This window comes from Hyperolius riggenbachi, chromosome 2 (assembly GCF_040937935.1).
Source record: "Hyperolius riggenbachi isolate aHypRig1 chromosome 2, aHypRig1.pri, whole genome shotgun sequence".
In the NCBI taxonomy this organism is placed as follows: Eukaryota; Metazoa; Chordata; class Amphibia; order Anura; family Hyperoliidae; genus Hyperolius; species Hyperolius riggenbachi.
The window spans coordinates 312,487,790-312,508,213 of record NC_090647.1 but is presented as its reverse complement, the minus strand read 5'-3'; the positions used below and the strand labels follow the sequence as shown (position 1 = coordinate 312,508,213).

At 42.8% G+C, this 20,424-nt stretch overlaps 1 protein-coding gene across 3 annotated transcripts; it reads right to left on the bottom strand.

Moving 5' to 3' along the window:
* Positions 1-1,347: 1,347 nt before the first annotated feature.
* Positions 1,348-20,189, bottom strand: LOC137546535 (zinc finger protein 706-like). Of its 3 annotated transcripts, none has more exons than XM_068269109.1 (4): positions 20,043-20,189; positions 9,130-9,271; positions 6,038-6,145; positions 1,348-4,882 (listed from the first exon to the last, which is right to left on the bottom strand). In XM_068269109.1, the coding sequence occupies exons 2-3, from the start codon at positions 9,259-9,261 to the stop codon at positions 6,050-6,052; spliced, it is 228 nt and encodes a 75-aa protein (XP_068125210.1). In that variant the 5' UTR covers positions 9,262-9,271; positions 20,043-20,189; the 3' UTR covers positions 1,348-4,882; positions 6,038-6,049. The 3 variants fall into 3 exon arrangements, with proteins under 3 accessions (XP_068125210.1, XP_068125211.1, XP_068125212.1); XM_068269110.1 differs by having other exon boundaries at positions 20,108-20,184; XM_068269111.1 differs by lacking the exon at positions 20,043-20,189 and adding an exon at positions 9,411-9,467.
* Positions 20,190-20,424: the final 235 nt, after the last annotated feature.

Sequence of the window (20,424 nt, the reverse complement as noted above, 5' to 3'; positions counted from 1 at the left end):
TAACTTTCTAAGGTGTAAGTGCATAAGCAGTAGCCAGAGAACATGTTAAGTGCCAACTTGCACCCCTTTATACGTTTAACTATTTAAAACCTTATTTGGGTTTCTCTAAATAGATTAGCTTAACCTCTTCCACTACTGTTGCGGAATTAAATCCGGCACAGCGCCATCCTGTACGGATCACAATATGGAACTATGTCTGATACTCTGATCACTGCCAGCCATCACCCCTGCCGTTGCACTTGCTATCTCTTCCCCTGCATTTTACTCTATCGTAGGGGCGCCACTGCTGGATGGAGTCCCCCTCTGTGGATCAAAGTGATGGACAAAGTCTGACATTTTGATCCACAGAATGGTGTGTAATAACGATATTAGGCCTGTACTCGTACAAGGGATGAAGCTACAGCATGCGAGCTGACCACCAACCTCTCCACTGATGCTTGTAAAAAAAAAACCCCAGAAAGCCCTGGTCCCAGTCCTTTTACTGGATCACCTTTGTTATCCATCCAAAAGAAAAACAAATATGTAGGGGAGTGTGTTTCAATGAGATGGAAATCATTCTGGCTTGCACCTAATTTGTCATTATATTATGTAGCTTGGAATTGAGTCAATCAAAATCGAAAGGAAGGGCATGTGATCGGCCCAGTTCCAAGCTGCATATAATACGCGTTACATGTACAGTCAAGCTGGGGTTATTTTACATCTCACTGACCATCTCTAGTGAGTAGAAATGTATCTACAATTTAGGTTTATCCTATACCCTTCAAATGTTTCTTGTTCCCTCCATCTCTCCTAAACTTTTAAAACTACCCCCACTCTGTCCAGGCATTTCCTACCATCCCTGGCAACTGACTCAACCCCTTCTGCAACACGAAAACTCAAAGATGAAGTCCAATGCCAGAATTCCCGACCCTAAGATTATCCCAAGCTTGTGCCAAAATCAGAATATACAGGGTCAAGATTATACTCCCTGCTGTTTTAGCTTGGCAACTACTTCACAGGAGACCATCCCCTATACAAACAAATAGACCGGAAGCTAGTAATTACTCTTGCGATGAAAGAATCTGATGCTGGATGTATCTGATTCGTAAGCCGTTGATAGTAATATGAGGCCTTTCTTGCCATACAAAGATATGTTTCTCCAGTCAAACCAGCAGGTTTTTCGTCATCCATCTATCTGTTTAGTGAGTGGCTGAATGGCAGAAAGAATGAGAATATGAAATACATTCAGAAGGTCCTAATGTGGTCCTTAAGTTTGAAGTTATATTTACACTGCAAAACAAGGACATTTCAATTTGTGTTTTTTATTTAACACACTAAAGAAAAAAACATGGCCACAAAAATGAAAAATTGATAATGAAGTTTTTTTAATTAATACACAAAATACCATTTTAACATAAAAGTTACACAATAAACTGCAGGGTATGCCACTGCCTAAAATACTGAAGACACTGGCAAACAAGCAACACGATAATTTGCCATTATTTTCAGTGGGTCAGCAATATTATAGTAGTTACCCCAATGTTTAGAATTTATAGACAGAAATGAAGTGAGCTTTTATATTTTGACTGGGTAAAGTTATCAAAAACCAGCCTCTTATTGGCTTACATAGAGACCCTTGGCACAGAGGCATATTGGTAGGAATTATTTGCCAATACAAACAGGTTTCAACAAAAACTGAACCAAAAAGCAGCTTGCTCATTTCATTATGTAATCCTTAGAGGAATGTACGTTTTTGAAACTGATCACATTCAAAAAGGTTTTTTAATATTTTGTAGCTTTATTTGGAACATGTTAAATATTTCAAGTGAGCTTTTCTTGCATTCCACCTGTATGTGGTAAATTTTTTGAGCAAAACCTCCTCTAGCATTACTGCTAAAGTATACAAGTCTCTAATATTACAAAAAGGAAAGTTTCTTGACTTGATGACTTGATAATTACGCCCCATTGTTCTCAACAGTAAGTCCAATTCTCATTCATAGCATTTCATATTTTTACAGATGTAAAAGAAAAAAAAAAAATACAAAAATTATTTTTTTTTACGTCCAATTTCAGGATTTTGCCACCTCTTGTCTGGATGGGAACGAACATACCAAACAGAGCTTTAAGCCCTTAACACACAATCCAAACTTGATTTGTTTCTGGACTTGGGCTTGAAATAACTCCAAACTAAACAAAAATATTTGGATAGTTTGCAATGGTGGAGAAGTATAGACCAGAATGTAAAAGGTTGCCACTATGCATACTGGCTAATCCACTGGACCAGATAAGCACAATTATTTTGCATTTGTAAGGGCTCGTTTCCACTAGTGCGGTGCGAATTGCTGGGATTCCACCGCTGATGAAATCGCATGCGGATGCGATTCCACGTGCGTTTTTGCCGCGATTTCGCATGCAATTTCGCATAGGCAGGGTATATGCGAATTTAACCATGTCACTGCCTGGTTCAATTTACATTAGTTTTCATGCGCACGCGAAATCGAGGCAAAAAACGCATGTGCGTTTTCCCTATCAAATACATAGCCTGCGAATCGCCTGCATTCCTCACGCAGGCGAATTCTGCAGGCTCTACCGTGCAGAAAAATCCTGCACAGAAAACCGCTGGAAAAAACTGACAAGTGGAAACAGGGCCATCCACTTGTATTGGCTGTGTGAATCCGCATGCAGACAACGCATGCGGATTCGCTCTAGTGGAAAAGGGCCCTAACTGCTACTTTAAAGAGACTCTGTAACAAATTGTTTATCTTTATTTCTTCTATGCTATAAGTTCCTATGCCTTTTCTAATGTGGTCTGGCTTACTGCAGCTTTTCCTAATTGCACAGTAGCTGTGTTATCTCTGTTATATGATCTAATCTTCTCTCTATAGTCGGCACAGTCAGGCTGAGGCAGTCAGACTGGAATGTGCAGGGCTGCTTGTGATTAGCTAGAAGCTGTACACACCCCCTGCAGGCTCTGTGTGACTAACACACTCTGCTTAGCTGAGCCTATTAGAAGCTGGTTAGTTTGTTTGTAAACACTGCCTAAAACTGGCAATTACAAGCCAGGTTTGCAGCAGAGAATGGCAGAAACAGCACAGAGGGGACCAGGAGCACATAATGAATAGAATGGTATGCTTTTTATTGTAAGAATTTCAGAGTACAGATTCTCTTTAAGATAAGTGTGAACCATGACACGTTGAAAAGAGTGGTCTCCTGGGTTGAAGGTTAGAAAAACCCATTGAGTACTGTGGATGATCAATGAGATGCAAATATTTTCAAGTTCATGCAGAATTATGTAACATGGACCAATCAATTTAACCACTTCCGGATTCTCGGAGCGTATATACACGCCCCTGAATCCAGAAGTGTATACCATGGAAACGGCCGCTCGTATGAGCGGCCGTTCCATGTCAGTTCCCGGAGGGTGTCTCCATGAACACCCTGCGAGCCGATCGGCGGCTCGCAGGGTAAATGTAAACACACGGGGAAGATCTTCCCCGGTGTTTACATGTATACGGCGCTGCAGCGCAGCAGCGCCGTAGAGGAGATCGGTGATCCCCGGCCTCTGATTGGCCGGGGATCACCGGCATCTGATAGGCTAAAGCCTATCCCATCAGGCGCAGGACGGAAATCCGTCCTGCGCCGCTCACAGGGGGAGGGAGAGGGAGGGAAGGGGAAGGAGGCCAGGAAGCGCTGCGGAGGGGGGCTTTGAAGAGCCCCCCCCCCCGCAAGCGCAAGCAGCCGGCGGCGATCAGACCCCCCCAGCAGGACATCCCCCTAGTGGGGAAAAAAGGGGGGAAGTCTGATCGGCCTGGCTGCTAGCTGATCGGTGCTGCGGGCTGGAGAGCCCACGCAGCACCGATCAGCAAAACATAGCGTGGTAGGGAAGTGGTTAAACCTGGGTGGGACTAGATTGGTCCATTTTCAAGTTGTATATAATTGCATAAAGATTTACATAATCCTGCATGTACTTGGAAATATTTGCATCTTACTGATCATCCCTATTGAGTACTTTTAATAATTCATTTTTCTTGCAGAAAGGGCTATAGATCTGAGATTATGTCACTGATAAAGATGTATTTGATACACAGAGAGAGAAAATAATGCTAGGAACAGTGACGAATCAAGAAAAAGAGCTTGCTTCTATAAAAAAATAAGTAAATAGACATGAATCCACACTTGGTTTAAATATTTTTACAATAGTATGATCCGTAGGTTAATAGGGGGATGGGAGAGAAAATAAAAAACAAAACACAAAAAATACTAAACAGAACTGCAACTGGAAATAAAAAACAAACTAAAGAAAAAAAATCCATATTGACTACCACAGGCCCAAGACCAGAAATTCTACTGATATACTGTACAATGTAGTCAAGATAGTTAAAAAGATAAATAAATGTCATGAAGTGGTTTTCACCTTAGCTTGGGCTGGTGATGAGAAAATATCAGGGTTGTGTGCAAGGATTTGGCACATTTCAGTATGCTTAGCAAGACTCTTGGTAAACATATGACAAATCAAAAATACCACAAACAGTGATCTGATCTGGAATGTAAGAAACAATACAGTGATATTGCTTAAATGGAACAGGTTAACAGACTATAACTCCAGCCATTAAAACTTAAAATACATTGGCAGCAAGTAACTATGGTGCCTTTGGTTAAGGCACTGAATTAACAAAATATATAGTTTCTGAGATATAACATACTTTTGAAATGTTTATAGGATGCATCAAAGATGTGGCCTTTTACATGTGACAAATTAGTAGCTTCAGTAATATCACAGGCCAGAAATTTACATCACTCATCTTTGATTTTAATCAGGTAGGGTGTGCCCAGATTTGAAGAAGAAATGTCCTTTACAGATATCCAACCCAATCCAATCAGTGCATTTGTTGGTTGAGGATGTCTGTAGATATAAAACAAAACAAAAAACACATTAATGCAACAAGTCATCTTAAAGAGGCACTTAAGTCACCTAAAAAAATGAGTTTTACTCACCTGGGGCTTCCCTCAGCCCCCTGTAGCTGATCGGTGCCCTCGCCGTGTCTCTCCGATCCTCCCGTCCCCGCAGACGGCTACTTCTGGTTTCGCGGTCAGGACCCGACAGGCTGGGAACTTGAGTGATTCTTCGCGTTCCCAGCCTGTCGGGTCCTGACCGCGAAACCGGAAGTACACTCCGGCGGGGACGGGAGGATCGGAGAGACACGGCGAGGGCACCGATCAGCTACAGGGGCCTGAGGGAAGCCCCATGTGAGTAAAACTCTTTTTTGGGTGACTTAAGGTTCACGATAATACTGTAAACAGCAGGTAAACCTCTCATGTAAAACAGTTGTTAAAGTGGGCAATATATAAAAGTGTGCAATTATGAGATGTATACATGTATTCCTCTCAACCCTGCAGATCATACTATTGTAAAAATATTTAAACCATGTGTGGATACATCTGTGTATCTACTATTGCTTTTTTTTTTTTTTTTTTTTTTTTTTTAGAAGCAAGCTCTTTTTCTTATTCCCCATGTGCCTAGTATTCTTTTTCCTTTCTGTGTACCAAAAACATTTGTATCTCTAGTGTAATAACCCCACCTGTCGCAGCTTTCTTCCTTTGTTTTAATGCAGCAGTTAGTGGAGTCTCAGTGAAGGACACTTATTGTGAGTGTGACTTCTTCCCCCTCCTCTCTGTGATACATGCGGTGACAACTCCCACAAATGCTTAGAGACTGCCTACATACAATGCTACTGGCTGGCAGGGTCATGTTGGGCGGTAATGTAAATCACATAGTGCTGATTCAATTGCCTGGGCGAGGTGTTTCTGGGATGCATAACTGATTCTTGAATCGAGCAATACAGTAAATACAATAAAGGTTTCAATCTAGGTCCACTCTGTGCTAATGAGGCAGAACAGAGCTGTAAATAATAGAGGAAAAATAAACACTCCGTGCCTTGTCATCTCTGTAAGGAACAACTTACAAAATAAAAACCATAAAAAGAAAATGCACACAAATGTCATCCAATGTAAATAAAAAGAATAGTAAATGCACTCTTACATTACATACAAGGCTCACCTGTAAGCAAGGTTATGCCTGGACATCTGCTAGTTCTGGAGGCATTGGAGATTTAGGATGTTTGCTTTCAAAGTGCTGCTTAAATGTTTTGGGGTCAGGCATCTGGGTCTGTAATTAAAGGAGTATAAAATAAGTGTCACTGAAAATAAATGAGAAACAAAAAAGTCACACTTTTCCAGGGCCCTTTTCCATTGCACAGCTGAATCGCAAAATGCTAGCGATTTTTAAATCGCTAGGGTTGCTACTTTATCATAGAAATCATAAGAAGTATTTTCCACTATAGTGATTCGATTTGTAAATTGCAATCGCTTTCTGGAGCGATTTTAAGATGGATAATACAATGCAAATGAAAAATCGCAATCGCATAACAAAATTAATGAAAAATCGCAATCGCTGGCATTTGTGATTGCTAGTGGGAAAGGGCCCTTAAGGTGGCCACGCACAATACAATAAAAATATCCAATTTTACGGCTATTACGGATAAAATGATTGGCTGTATTCAAAACATTTTTTTTTCTATTTGAGCAAGACATCTGACCAAATTCCCCATTTTTTTCCTGATAAAACTCAACTGTGAGAGGCAAAAATATCGATACTTTTTCAGAAGAGTCAATGGTCTAGGCTTGATTGGCAATTTCTTGATTTGTGAAGTAATTATGTCATTTTAGTTCATTACTGGGGGGAAAAAAATGTGACCAATCAGAAAAATTGATTGTACTTCTTGAATTGATAAAAAAAAAAAAAAAATTGTCTGGTGTGTGGCCACCTTTAGGGTGCGTACACATATCCAATTTTAATTGGCCAATTTAACCACTTCCACCTGTCCATGGTAGTCAAAATCTGTGTGCAAATCTGAAACTACAGTGAAATGAACACACTGCTGTATGTGTGCTCACATACTGGAAAGCACCTTAAAATAACTACACTAGACATTTGTCGCTAGAAATGCAGTGTTTGCTCTATGGACAAGGGGTGATGGTTCAGTGGCATTCAAATGAATTTCCCACAGGAACAAGAGAGTTCAGGGAAACACAAGTCTGTTCTGGCTGAAGAATATCTAAAGCGTTCATGTAGCTTTATAGAAAGCTACGGTATGGTATGCATCTAATCTTCTTACACCCACGTATGTTACAGACATAAAAAGATCACAGCTATGGAGCAGAATAAAAACGTTATTCAAGACCTACCAATATGGCATATTGTACAGAGCACCTTACATATGTTCTAGTGATGAGAAAAAAATTCTCCAAACATGCATTAACACATCTCTACTGAGCCAGAGAGGAAATAACTTTTAGCCAAATACATTCTCTAGCTGCTGATTACCGTATGTAATCAGCTAAGTGATCAGAAGCTGCTGGCTGTGATAGGCTGGGTAAGTTTATTACTAGGTTACTGGAAATTAGCATGTTAAAGGGACCCTAATGCTGGGTACACACAATACGTTTTTCCGCTCAATTTTCCACCCAATCGATTTTTCCACTCAATTCTCTTAGCTTCCGCTCGGTTTTCTTATCGTTTTCCATTCACTTCTATGAGAAATTGAGCATAGAATTGATCAGAAGGAATATCGGAAATTATCTATCGAATCCATCTATCGAGAGGAAAAACTTATGGTGTGTACCCCTGCATTAAGCAAAGAAAAGTACCCCTTACTTGGTACTAACGAGGTGGAAGCTAAAGAGCCTTCCCTCATCCCCCTCCATCGCTGAAAGACTGGGACCCCAAAAGAGCTTGTAGACAGCTCACGCATGCACACTAGTACAGACCCACTCGGCTTTCTTCAGAAAAAGCCAGGCTGGATCGGGACTGAGCCTTTGCAACTGCGCATAGACCCGATTGGGCTCATCTTTTTCCACCGAAGCCAGAGCAGGACGGCGCTACTGCCTCTATGCATAGGCCACTTTTGGGGGTCCCAGCACTGGATCGGCCTGGCTGAGGCCAGGGGATGCCTTTTTAGGAGGCTTCCCCCTCCCGGGGTAAGAATCTAAATTAAACCAATGCAAACCTCACAGGTTTGCTTTAAAGAAAATACTGGTATTAGATACAGTATGGCGCTAATGACAAGTAATTGTAAAGCAAACCTGATATGAGAAAATTCACTTCAGGTTTGATACTTTTAGTAGAGAGAAGGCTCTGGACAGTGTAGAGCAGGGGTGTCAAACTCGCGGGCCATTTGCGGCCCTCGATACAATATTTTGTGGCCCTCCTGACGTCAATCGCCGGCATCGCCGCCTCTGCCCACCCCTCTCACTCTTCCTTCACAGAGAGGGGCGGGGAGAGGCGGATTGCCCCTTGGGCGATTTGGGGGCTCTGCAGCCCTTGTTTTGCGGTGGGGACACGGCGGATTACTTGTAATGGGAGTACTGAAGCGAACTATAAGGTAAAATAGGCAAAATAGTTTGCTTCAGTGTGAATTTGATTTTGAAATAAAAATCAATGCAAGGAACGGGGGGGAATGCGGTAGCTGCTGATTTACTTTTTTTGTGAAATCCCTTATGCGGCCCAGCCTCATCCTGACATTGCCTCCTGCGGCCCCCAGGTAAGTTAAGTTTGAGACCCCTGGTGTAGAGCCTTTCCTTCGTCTGACCTGTAGTTCCAGCACTGTCCTTTTGTGTAGCTATGTGACCTGATGTCTCTTCAGAACACCTTACGTCCTCCAGGATGAGAGCACCCCTAATGGGCATGAACCAGTCTGGTTCACACATGCCCAGTAGGGATGTGCTTGTCCTTGGAAGGACACAGGGACACAAATAGTTCTGAAGAGCTCTTTAACCCAGCAGGTCAAACTACTACACAAGAGGATAGCACCAAAACAATGGACTGGATGGAAGAAAGGGAAAGCTCTACTCTGCCCAGAGCCTTGCCTCTACTTAGTATCAAAGCGGAAGTGAATTTTCTCACCTTAGGTTTGCTTTAAAATTACTTGTCACTAGTACCATATGGACAATATCTTATACAAGTATTTTCCTTACAATCCAAAGAATCTGAATAGATAGGGAGACTGGATTGCAGGTTTGGGAAACAGTAATCAAGGTAATAATACACCTTTCATTCAAGCAAAAAAAATAAATAAAAAATAAATAAATTACCCTGCACACTGGACAGGTGAATACTAAAGCTGCTTTAGCTGCAGCTTTCTGGTCACTCCCATGTTTCTTCTTCTCAGCTTGCTTTTTGGCATTCTTTTGTTGGGCCTGTATCTTCTGCTGCCCACGAGCCATGCTGCCAACTCTGAAAGCACAGATTGCATTATTAATATAAGTAATGTTTTCATACATGGAAAGATCCATGCTACATACACAACACTGCAAGAAATGCTTCAATTTCACAAGCAATGAGAATATACAATTGAATAGTAACATGTATGTACATTAATATCTTTCTAGGGCCTATTTTCCATAGACAGCTGAACTGCCTGTGTAACTGCTGCCAGCCTCAAGCGCCGTTCAACTGCAATTACATGCAAGACTTTTGCTTTATATAAAACTATATAAAGCAAAAAAAAAAAAAAAAAAAAAAAATCACAAAAAGCAAAGACATTTCATCACATTGAAATAATATTTAAATGTAAATTACGTGCGCACGCTCTGTCAAAAATGCCTAAAACAATTGTTTGTGATCGTTTCAGGAGCCAGCTTAGAAAGATCATTGTGCAAACACACTGCCCGGCTATCTGAAGAGCAGCCTGTTCTGTTCATCCAACGCTGGTGGTGATCATTCTTCTTGTCTTATGTTAGCAGGCATCAACTCACTTAAAACCAGGTGACCAAGGGTTTCACACTGACATATGACGCATGCGCCATCCACTGTTTACTATATCCAGAGTCATCATCATGTAGTGGCCAAAAAACATGTTTACTGTAACAGAAGTTTTGTTACATCAGAGTTTACTAAGCCAGGCATTGCTCCCATAGACATACCAGTTTATTATAACGAGATTATACTGTAATGGATAAGTCATGTGCAATATATTCACTTTAATTTGATTAGGACAAGTATGCAAGTTTTCTCTGGCCTTGTTATAACCAGGGCTGTGGAGTTGGAGAGTCTGGGTAAGAGTCGGTGGATTCATAAACTGAGAAGTCAGATGATTTTTGTACCAACTCCACAGCCCCGGTAGGTATGATGCTAGGTACACACTATACAATTTTCTGTTAGATTTTCTGTTATGCTGGATCCACTCCATACAATTTTTCAGCAGATTTACCTACCCGATCGATTATTTCCAGCATGTCCGATCTGAGAATCGAACGATTTTATGACTGATTTCCGTTAGCTTCTACTGAAATCGGTCTAAAAATCATTCAAAAAAATAATTCGCTTCCCAGATTGGACATGTTGGATTGGGCAGGTAAATCTGCCGAAAAATTGTATGGTGCGGTTCCAGCATTATGCTGGAAATACACGGTTTGATTTCTAGCTGATTAGATGGTTCGATAGATAATTTCCGACATGTCCGATCACTGATCAGCGTGCCGCTCGATTCATCATTGAAGTTAACTTAAAAAAGATCAGAAAAACGAGAGGAAGATAAGAGAATCGAGCGGGCAAAACGTTCAGGCGCAGAATCAAGTTCCAGAATAGACATGTATTCCCAGCCAGGGCCGGCCCTAGACTTTTTCCCGCCTGAGGTCCCCCGATCTGCACTCCCCTCCAGCTGTAAATAGTTAGGAAGCAGTTGATATTAAGAGGCACAGGCGGGGAGGACTCACCTCTTCCGCGTTCCAGCGTGCGCTCCACTGACGTCACTTCCTGCAACGCCGCCCACTGTCTTGTAAGTACTGTATTGTAGCTGCAGGGGAGCGCAGATCGGGGGACCCAGGCGAGGGAGGGGGTGGGGGTCCGACCCCCCTTCCCCACCGCTAGGCCCAATACCCCCCCCGGCTCGGCGGCCGGCCCCCCGCACCCACGGACGGGCGGGTGCCGCCCCTAGAAGTTTGCCGCCCGAGGCAAAAGTTTCACCCCGCCTCATGAGCGGGACGGCCCTGTTCCCAGCATTACACTTAGGAGCAATTTTGGACACGTGGAGTTGGAGGTTTCATAAACTGAGGAGGTAGTTGTTAGGGCTGTGGAGCCATTACAACATTCATCCAACTCAGATTCTGACTTCTCAGTTTACGAAACCACCGACTCCGGGTACCCATAATTGCACTGACTCCACAGACCTGGTCAATGTGTGCACATATCAGACGTGCACTTGACCGAGAACCAAACTCGAATTTGAACATATGCTGAATACACAGAAGTGGGACAATTGTCATTACAATTAACTAGCATTCACACAGTTGGAAGCAGCATCTCAGTAATGGCACAAAGATGGTCAATCTTGGAAGCAGCATCTCAGTAATGGCACAAAGATGGTCAATCTACATAATTGTACAAAACTTTTTTGGGGAGCTAAGGCCTTGGTCACAATAGTGCGCTGCGGTGTATTGGTCACTTTGTAAGGAGCTTACCGCACTGCAATGCACCACCTATGCTGCATTCACAGTGCAGCGGGTGCCTTGCAGTGTGTTATTGGTAAATGTGCAAGTTAAAGGACAACTGAAGAGAGAAGTATATGGAGGTCGCCATGTTTAATTTCCTTTTAAGCAATACAAGTTGCCTGGCAGTCCTGCTGACCTTCTGCCTCTAATACTTTCAGCCATAGACCCTGAACAATCATGCAGGATATCAGGTGTTTCTGACATTATTGTCAGATCTGAGAAGATTAGCTACATGCTTGTTTCTGGTGTTATTCAGACACTTCTGCAGCCAAACAGACTAGCGGGGCTGCCAGGTAACTGGTACTGCTTAAAAGGAAATAAACATGACAGCCTCGATATACCTCTCTGTTCAGTTGTCCTTTAACAGTCAATATAAAGCATACTTTTCATTGACTGTATGTTTCACTGTACATGATGCAACGCGAGCATATAGTGTGGCGCCTCTGTCCTGATCCATTGTGTTTCTGCTGTCTTAGGCTCAACACACATCATACAATCTTGGTTGTACAGATTTACCAAATCTATGTAGTATAAGGGCCAACAGATTGAAAATACCTTGAATGATTGATTGGATAAGCTCTTATACTACATGAAAGTGGTAAGATTGAACAACTAAGATTGTATGGTGTGTGTTGAGCCTTAGGGAATGCGACCACCACTGTGAATGTGGCCTTAAAGAAAAAAAATGGGAAAACACAACTTTTTGCAATAAGCTGGCATTATACCAAAAACCATTCAGTGGTCACTATAACTGTAGCACAATTGACTAAATAAGCAAACCCTATCAATCTTTTGTTCACAGTTCACTCAAAGTGCTCATACAGATTGCCAGCACTTTCTCTGTAGGGCTCAATGATAGTTATGTGTATAGCAAGCTCTTCTCCTCCAAACAAAGAAATTCACATGAACAGCACTGCTTGAATACATGGCAAACCTTTACAATGGCTGTAACATTTTAACTGTGATTTCCTTCATGCGAGAGAATAAATCATTACTAAATTCTGCTGACAAATAATGTTCAAACGTAGTGTCATTCCAAGCAGACCTGTAGTGTTTAATGCAGATAAACACTACAAAGTATCAGTTCAGACACAGATAGTGCAAATGAACGTTAAAATACATACAGTTAAAGTGTACCTGAGGTGATTATAAAAATGAAAATAAAAACATTTATACATACCTGGGGCTTGCTCCAGCCCCCTGCAGGCTGATTGGTCCCTCACTGTCCTTCCAGGCTGCCTAGATCCTCCGCTAGATGGCCCAGGAATTGTCATTCGGTGCAGTCAGGCCGCGTGCGCCCCCTGTCGTCAAAGCATTCTGCCACTGCACATTAGTACTATGCAGGCGCAGAACTCCCCCGGCGACAGGAGCGTGCAAGGCAGTTCGTACATGCGCATTAGGCATAGACTGTCAGAATTACTGGGTCGCCTTGCAAAAGATCCAGGCGGCGTGGGAAGACAGCAAGGAAATGATCAGCCTGAAGGGGGAAAAGGTATGTATACATTTTTTATTTTGATAATCTCAGGTTTACCTTAAACATCATCAGTGATTAGTGATGGTCATGTCTAGGAGAACTCATGGAGAAGAATGTGATCAGTTTGGTCAGGAGATAGATATGTAAAAGCAGGATGTGATTACAGCCAATCAGAGCTTTGCAAAACTATCAGCTAATCAAAGAAATCACATGGCCATCACTATCAGTGATCATCTGGGATGGATCTCGAAAGCCTCGTACATACTTATGAGGCAAGTCACCCACCAGGAATCAGAATTCCATTCCTCAGCAGTCAGTGCAGTGCTGATGCAGTACAAACACATATCTAGCCTCCACGTTAGCGACATCTTCTGTTGCTATGTGCGTGTGTGTGTATGTGTATGTGTGTATGTGTGTGTGTGTGTGTGGGGGGGGGGGGGGGGGGGGCATGTAGCAGGTAGGGAGAGCAAGCCGAACAGTGCTCTCACTTAGCACTTGGCTGAGTCGACGTGCTGGCCTGATCACTGGTTGAGGGCCGCTGTATTCATGCTAGATTCTTTCCACAGACCGTCATTATCGGCCACCTCATCTAAGTTTCATCTAGTTAGTGTAAGAGGCTTTACAAATGTACTTTCTCTATTTCAATGGAAGAGTTGCCATTGAATGTATTTTTGCAGTCCGTTCCGGGGGGGGGGGGGGGGGGGGGAATTGAGACAGCTGCTGCAGATTTTCACACAACGCATCAGTTTTCCATGTAATGATTGTCAATTACATTAGACGCCTGCAAAAATCTGCATACAGAAAAACACATGCAAATTTACTATCCATGTGCAGTTGGGGCCTTAGTAGAGGGAAGCCTCTGTATAGTACAAAGCCTTTCCGTTCCTCAGTCTGGGCCTTCATTCTAGCACTGTGCACCAGTAAAGCTATTCCACTTAATAACTCTATGGAACTACTTCTGTCACTAAGTAGAGTTCCAAGGATGAGTGCATCGCTAATGTACATGCATGAGTCCGGACTCGCATAGGCGCAATGCATTCATCCTTCGAACTACTCAGTGACAAGACTAGTTCCAACGAGCTGTTCAGCCAAGTAGGTGGAATGGCTTTCCTGGAGGACAGCATTGGAACAACACTGTGGATGGAGGAACTGCAAGGCTCAATACTATCCAGAGCATTCCCTCTACTAAGACACTAAGGCCCATATGCAATTCACTTTTTCTCCTAAGTTATCTACTAGGAGACAATTTTTCATCTTCAATTTAGAATATCTTTTTAGCACTTTGCAATTAAAAAAGTACCAAAATGTAGGTGAAACAATAAGGCAAAAAATATTTTGAGTATTTGCTTGCTGGCAGTTTAAAGAGAACCCGAGGTGTGTTTAAAGATTGTTATCTGCATACAGAGGCTAGATCTGCCTATACAGCCCAGCCTCTGTTTCTATCCCAAACCCCACTAAGGTCCCCCTGCACTCTGCAATCCCTCATAAATCACAGCCGTGCTGTGAGGCTGTGTTTACATCTGTAGTGTCAGTCTCAGCTGCTCCCCCGCCTCCTGCATAGCTCCGGTCCCTGCCCCCGTCCCTTCCCTCCAATCAGCAGGGAGGGAAGGGATGCAGGCGGGGACTGGAGTTCTGCAGGAGGCGGGGAGAGCAGCAGACTGACACTATAGAGATAAACACAGCCAGCTCTGACAAGCTGTTTGTCAGCAGCGTGGCTGTGATTTATGAGGGATTGCAGAGTGCAGGGGGACATTAGGGGGGTTTGGGATAGCAACAGAGGCTGGGCTGTATAGGCAGATCCAGCCTCTGTATGCAGATAATATTCTTCAAACCCACCTCGGGTTCTCTTTAAAGGGAAGGTTCAGGAAGGGTGGTTAAAAAATAAAAATCAATTTCCACTTACCTGGGGCTTCCTCCAGCCCGTGGCAGGCAGGAGGTGCCCTCGCCGCCGCTCCGCAGGCTCCCGGTGGTCTCCGGTGGCCGACCCGACCAGGCCAGGCCGGCTGCCAGGTCGGGCTCTTCTGCGCTCCAAGGCCCGCACTTCTGCGTCCCACGCCGGCGCGCTGACGTCATCGGACGTCCTCCGGGCTGTACTGCGCAGGCGCAGTAGTTCTGCGCCTGCGCAGTACAGCCCGGCGGACGTCCGATGACGTCAGCGCGCCGGCGTAGGACGCAGAAGTGCCGGGCCTTGGAGCGCACAAGAGCCCGACCTGGCAGCCGGCCTGGCCAGGTCGGGTCGGCCACCGGGAGCCTGCGGAGCGGCAGCGAGGGCACCTCCTGCCTGCCACGGGCTGGAGGAAGCCCCAGGTAAGTGGAAATTGATTTTTATTTTTTAACCACCCTCCCTGAACCTTCCCTTTAAAGGGCATTTCATTTACAAGTTGTGAAAATATCACCTAGGAGAAAACTCAGGTGAAAAAGTGAATTACATATATTTCTCACTACAAGTTTACTATAATGCAGGCTGGTAAAAGCTAAAAATATTTGTTAATCCATGCATTAAATAGTTTCCTGTACATCAGCCCAATCTGCTACAAATCCTTTTCTGAGGGACTTCTAATGCTGGGTACTCACAATACGTTTTTCCACCGGGTTTTTCCGACAGATTCCCAGATCTTCTGCTCGTTTTTCAAAATGTGGACAATGCAATACATGTTATGCAAGAAGAGCAAGTGTTTATCTACTTATATATGTAGGTTTTTTTCTGAGATAGTATGGCTGACACAGCTCCACTTTAACAATAAAATCCTGTGGACAATTGGTCATGCTCATTAACAGCTAAAAACCCGCTAACTGATAAGATTGATGGGGTTTTGTGCGGTAATCGGAAACCATCAATCATCTACCGCCTAGGTTCTCAATGTGTAGTATGCGTACCCCAGGGGGTACTTCTGATAGTTCCAGGGGGTACTCTGGCTTGATATTTTTAAGAATAACAAATTTAGAGTTAAAAAAAAATGATAAATCTTATTTAATAAATACCAAAATAGTATTTTAGCTAATTAAAAGCAATAGTAAATGCTTTAAAATTATTCAGAACCAACTATCATGCACTATGATTAAACATATATTTGTCAAGGGGTACTTGGGATACCGTTTACTATGCTAGTGGGTATTTGGAGATACATTATACATTATAGTAAATTATACATTATAAAATGGTTCCCTACTGAAAATCACAGTTAATACTTTAGGTGTGTTCCATATACATATTTTGATACCATTAAAGTAATCTATATTCACAGTAATTTTTTGAATGTTATTTTACCTAAGGTCCCAATTCACTTATGAGCTACATTTTTCTGAGTTGATAGAGACTTTGATAGTAAAATCACTTGGGCAAGGGTGACTTGTGCCTAAAACACTGTGCTGTGTAGTGACCTGAATAATTGGGTTAATTCCACATATCAGGTTCGTTTCCTGTCTATTTTCATGTATATGGTTGATTAGCCTTTGTTGGATTGTGAGTTGCCTAGGAGAGACTCCTTGTAATAGAACTCTTTACAATTATATAAGTGGGCTTCAGACTTCTATTAAAACATGTACAACCCAGTTTACCAAATAGTTGGAACACTTTGTAAAATATAAAGAAAAGTAGAATACAATTGTTTGCAAATCATCGGTATAATACTACAATCACATAGTTATCGGGCAGCACGGTGGCGTAGTGGTTAGCTCTCTCGCCTTGCAGCGTTGGGTCCCTGGTTCGAATCCCAGCCAGGGCACTATCTGCAAAGAGTTTGTATGTTCTCTCTGTGTCTGTGTGGGTTTCCTCCGGGCACTCTGGTTTCCTCCCACATTCCAAAAACATACGGTTAAGTTAATTGGCTCCCCCTAAAATTGGCCCTAGACTACGATACTTACACTACATAATATAGACATATGGCAATGGTAGGGATTAGATTGTGAGCTCCTTTGAGGGACAGTTAGTGACAAGACAAAATATATATATATATATATATATATATATATATATATATATATATGTATATGTATATGTATATGTATATGTATATGTATATGTATATGTATATGTATATGTATATATATATATATATATATATATATATATATATATATATATATATATATATATATATATATATATATATATACATACACACTGTACAGCGCTGCGTAATATGTCAGCGCTATATAAATACTAAATAATAATAATAATAATAATAAAAATACTGGGTTTTAAAAAGGGTACAAACCAATAAAATGTTGAGAAACACTGATCTACCGGATTCGGCGCTAGCCTACTTTAAGGGACCCAGCAGGAAACCTCATGGGGAAATTCCACTAACGTAATTGGATGGACTGCACCTTCTCAAACTGCCAGGTTTCCAATAGGTTGTAGTAAACTACGTCCACACTATTCGGCCAATCACAACACTTTGTGCTGTAAGAGGGTACTGTGATTGACTTACAGTTACATAACTGTTTTTCTGTAACATTACATCATTCTCTAATATTTGCAGTTTACAAATTACACTCTATTTTAAACTATGAAGCAGAGCAGAGCTAATGACTCTGAACTTCCTGGCAGAAAAAGCTTAAAGGATACCCGAAGTGACATGTGACATGATGAGATAGACATGTGTATGCCTAACAGTTACTCTTTAAAGGATACCTGAGGTGACATGATGAGATAGACATGGGTATGTACAGTGCCTAGCACACAAATAACTAGGCTGGGTTCATTTTTTTCTTTCCCTGCCTGAAAGAGTTAAATATCAGGTATATAAGTGGCTTAATCAGTCCTGACTCAGACAGGAAGTGACTACAGTGTGACCCTCACTGATAAGAAATTCCAACTATAAAACCCTTTCCTAGCAGAAAATGGCTTCTGAGAGCAAGAAAGAGATAAAAAGGGGAATTTCTTATCAGTGAGGGTCACACTGTAGTCACTTCCTGTCTGAGTCAGCTACTTACATACCTGATATTTAACCCTTTCAGGCAGAGAAAGAAAAAAAAAGGAACACAGCCTAGTTATTTGTGTGCTAGGCACTGTACATACCCATGTCTATCTCATGTCACATGTCAGCTCGGGTATACTTTAAAGAGTAACTGTTAGGCATGAAAACCAAAATCAATTCTCTATTTCCATCTGTTGAATAGATAAAAGGATGCTAGAAAGGCCATGCCAAACTTCAAAATCAATCTTACTTTTTTTTAAATTGAATATGAATATTAATCCTCATGTCCCCTAGCTCTTATTCGTATATCAGCCGCAAAAGAGAAGTTGCAGTGCATGCTGGGGCGGGTTCTCTTTTACTTTTCTCCCCTTCTCCACTGACACAGCTAGTTCACCCTGAATGGCTGAAGCCTGTCACTCTCACGCATGTTCCTCTCCGATTGGCCACCTTCGTGTCTGCCACCGTCTGCCTCCTCCCTGCACTCCTGCTGCATGATAAGCATCCCCTCCGCATCAATGGGAACCATATCCATAGCGATTCCTTCTGCATTTACCCTCTACCCAGCCGCATCAACAGGCAGAATTCCCACTCGTCCCGCAGCATTACAGAGCTTAGCAGGGAATAATAAATTCAGCGCACACAGACTCACCTCAACATGGTTTCAGGCAATGGAGTTCCCGTCTATACTCTCTGCACTACCACCGTAAAAACGCAGATGCTGGACGTTACGAAGCTCCCAGATGCGTTACAACATAACAGTCTGGAATGCTTTGTCTAATGTAAAAGTTAACCTGAAAGTCAAATAGAATTGGTACCTTTCTAAACACATCCTAGGAGCAATCCGTCAAAATGCACAGATCAGCTTCTAGTGTCAACGAGCCCTTAGGGACAGGTTGAGATAAGTGATTAAGAAAATAGCATTGCTCTCTAAATTAGTCGGAGAGCTCAAAGAAGCTCTTTTGCATAGATAACAACTGAAGCCATACTATGCCAGTGCAAAAAAACAGATATATAAGTAGATAAATACTTGATCTACTTACATAACACATGTATTGTACTGTCCACATTTTGATTTCAGTGAATGTAATATAGTAAATGAAGAGAATTCTGTTCCTGGTGGGAACCATGTCTTTTGCCCACAGTTTAGGCTAAACCCTGATGTCATTTCTGCCCTTTACTTTTTTTTATTTTCTCCTCCAATCGCTATCATTATCTCATAAGTTTATTTTTACTTCAGATTCCTTTTAGAGGAGAAGTCAGGCAATCTATCTTACCCCCGATCTAGTTACCTGGGGTTTCCTCCAGCCCCTTGCAGCTGACATGCCCCACGACGCCAGTCCGGTATCCCCGCTGGTGCAGACGCCAACCTCTAATGCGCCTGCGCCGCTGTCAATTATGTCCATATAGTCTGGACTATACTGCACAGAACTACTGCTCCTGCACAGTAAAGTCTGGACAACATGGACTTGATTGTCAGCGACGCTCGCGCAGTAGCGGACGGCCTGGCAAGACACCATCAGGGATCCCGTCCAGTGGCTGAGAGCCGAGCTGTGGCGTGGGACATGTCAGCTGCAAGGGGCTGGAGGAAGCACCATGTAAGTAGATGGGGCGGGGGGGGGGGGGGGGGTAAGTAAGATTGCCTGATAACTCCTTTAAGCCTGGTACACACTTTCAATTACTGACCAACTTTACTACCTCCATGTAGTAGGAGGATACACAGATATTAAATACAGTACTATAAACAGATTGTGTAGGTAAACCCTCATACTACCTATAGGTGATACAATTTGTCAGTGATTAATTATAACTGAAAGTGTGTACCAGGCTTCAGATGCTGTACAGAACACTACACACGTATTCTGATTATTTGTGGTCCCAGGCCATGAACGTCGTTTTGCCAAACCGATTTTCCCTTCCCAGCTCCTTTACTGTGTCAAGCGCCTGCATCATCTTCTCAGCTGTAGCGCGTCCTCACTGAGCAGAAGGAAGCTAGCAGGGATGCGTAGTGGTGATGCATCGCCTGTAGTATGAGATGCGACTGAAAGCCAGGCAGCACAGTCTACACACCGCCCGGAGCCTGAATACACACAGGGAGCGCAGTGCCTCCGCTACATACATACCACCGAGCCCCGCTCCACCACAAGCCTTCCCTCAGCGCTCACACCGCCAGCTCTTCCCCTCTCACCGAGCTTCCGTCACGAATCGTCGCAACTCGAAGGTGGCACTCACATCCGGGTCTTTCCGGCTCCTTCCAGTTTTACCAAATCGTCACTTCCTCCTCAGGACTGGCAAGACTGTTGCTTAGCAACGAACACAGTAGAGTAGGCTGCCGCGGCATGTGAAAGCGTTTGCTGCGCAGTGATGGTTTGTTTATTACATGACAGGAAGAAAAGGATTCCCAAACTGCAACTGACCCGAATGTCTGATGAAGAGCTAGAAACAATAAAACCGTTATGTTCCAAAGAAGAGACTTGCCTGTCATGCTGATCTTTTGCATGCAGA

Excerpts from the sequence above, each read along its gene's own strand:
- LOC137546535 (XM_068269109.1), bottom strand. The coding sequence starts at position 9,261 with ATGGCTCGTGGGCAGCAGAAGATACAGGCCCAACAAAAGAATGCCAAA. Across the intron at positions 6,146-9,129 it reads TCACCTGTCCAGTGTGCAGG|ACCCAGATGCCTGACCCCAA; the intron begins GTAATTTATTTA and ends CTTTAATTACAG.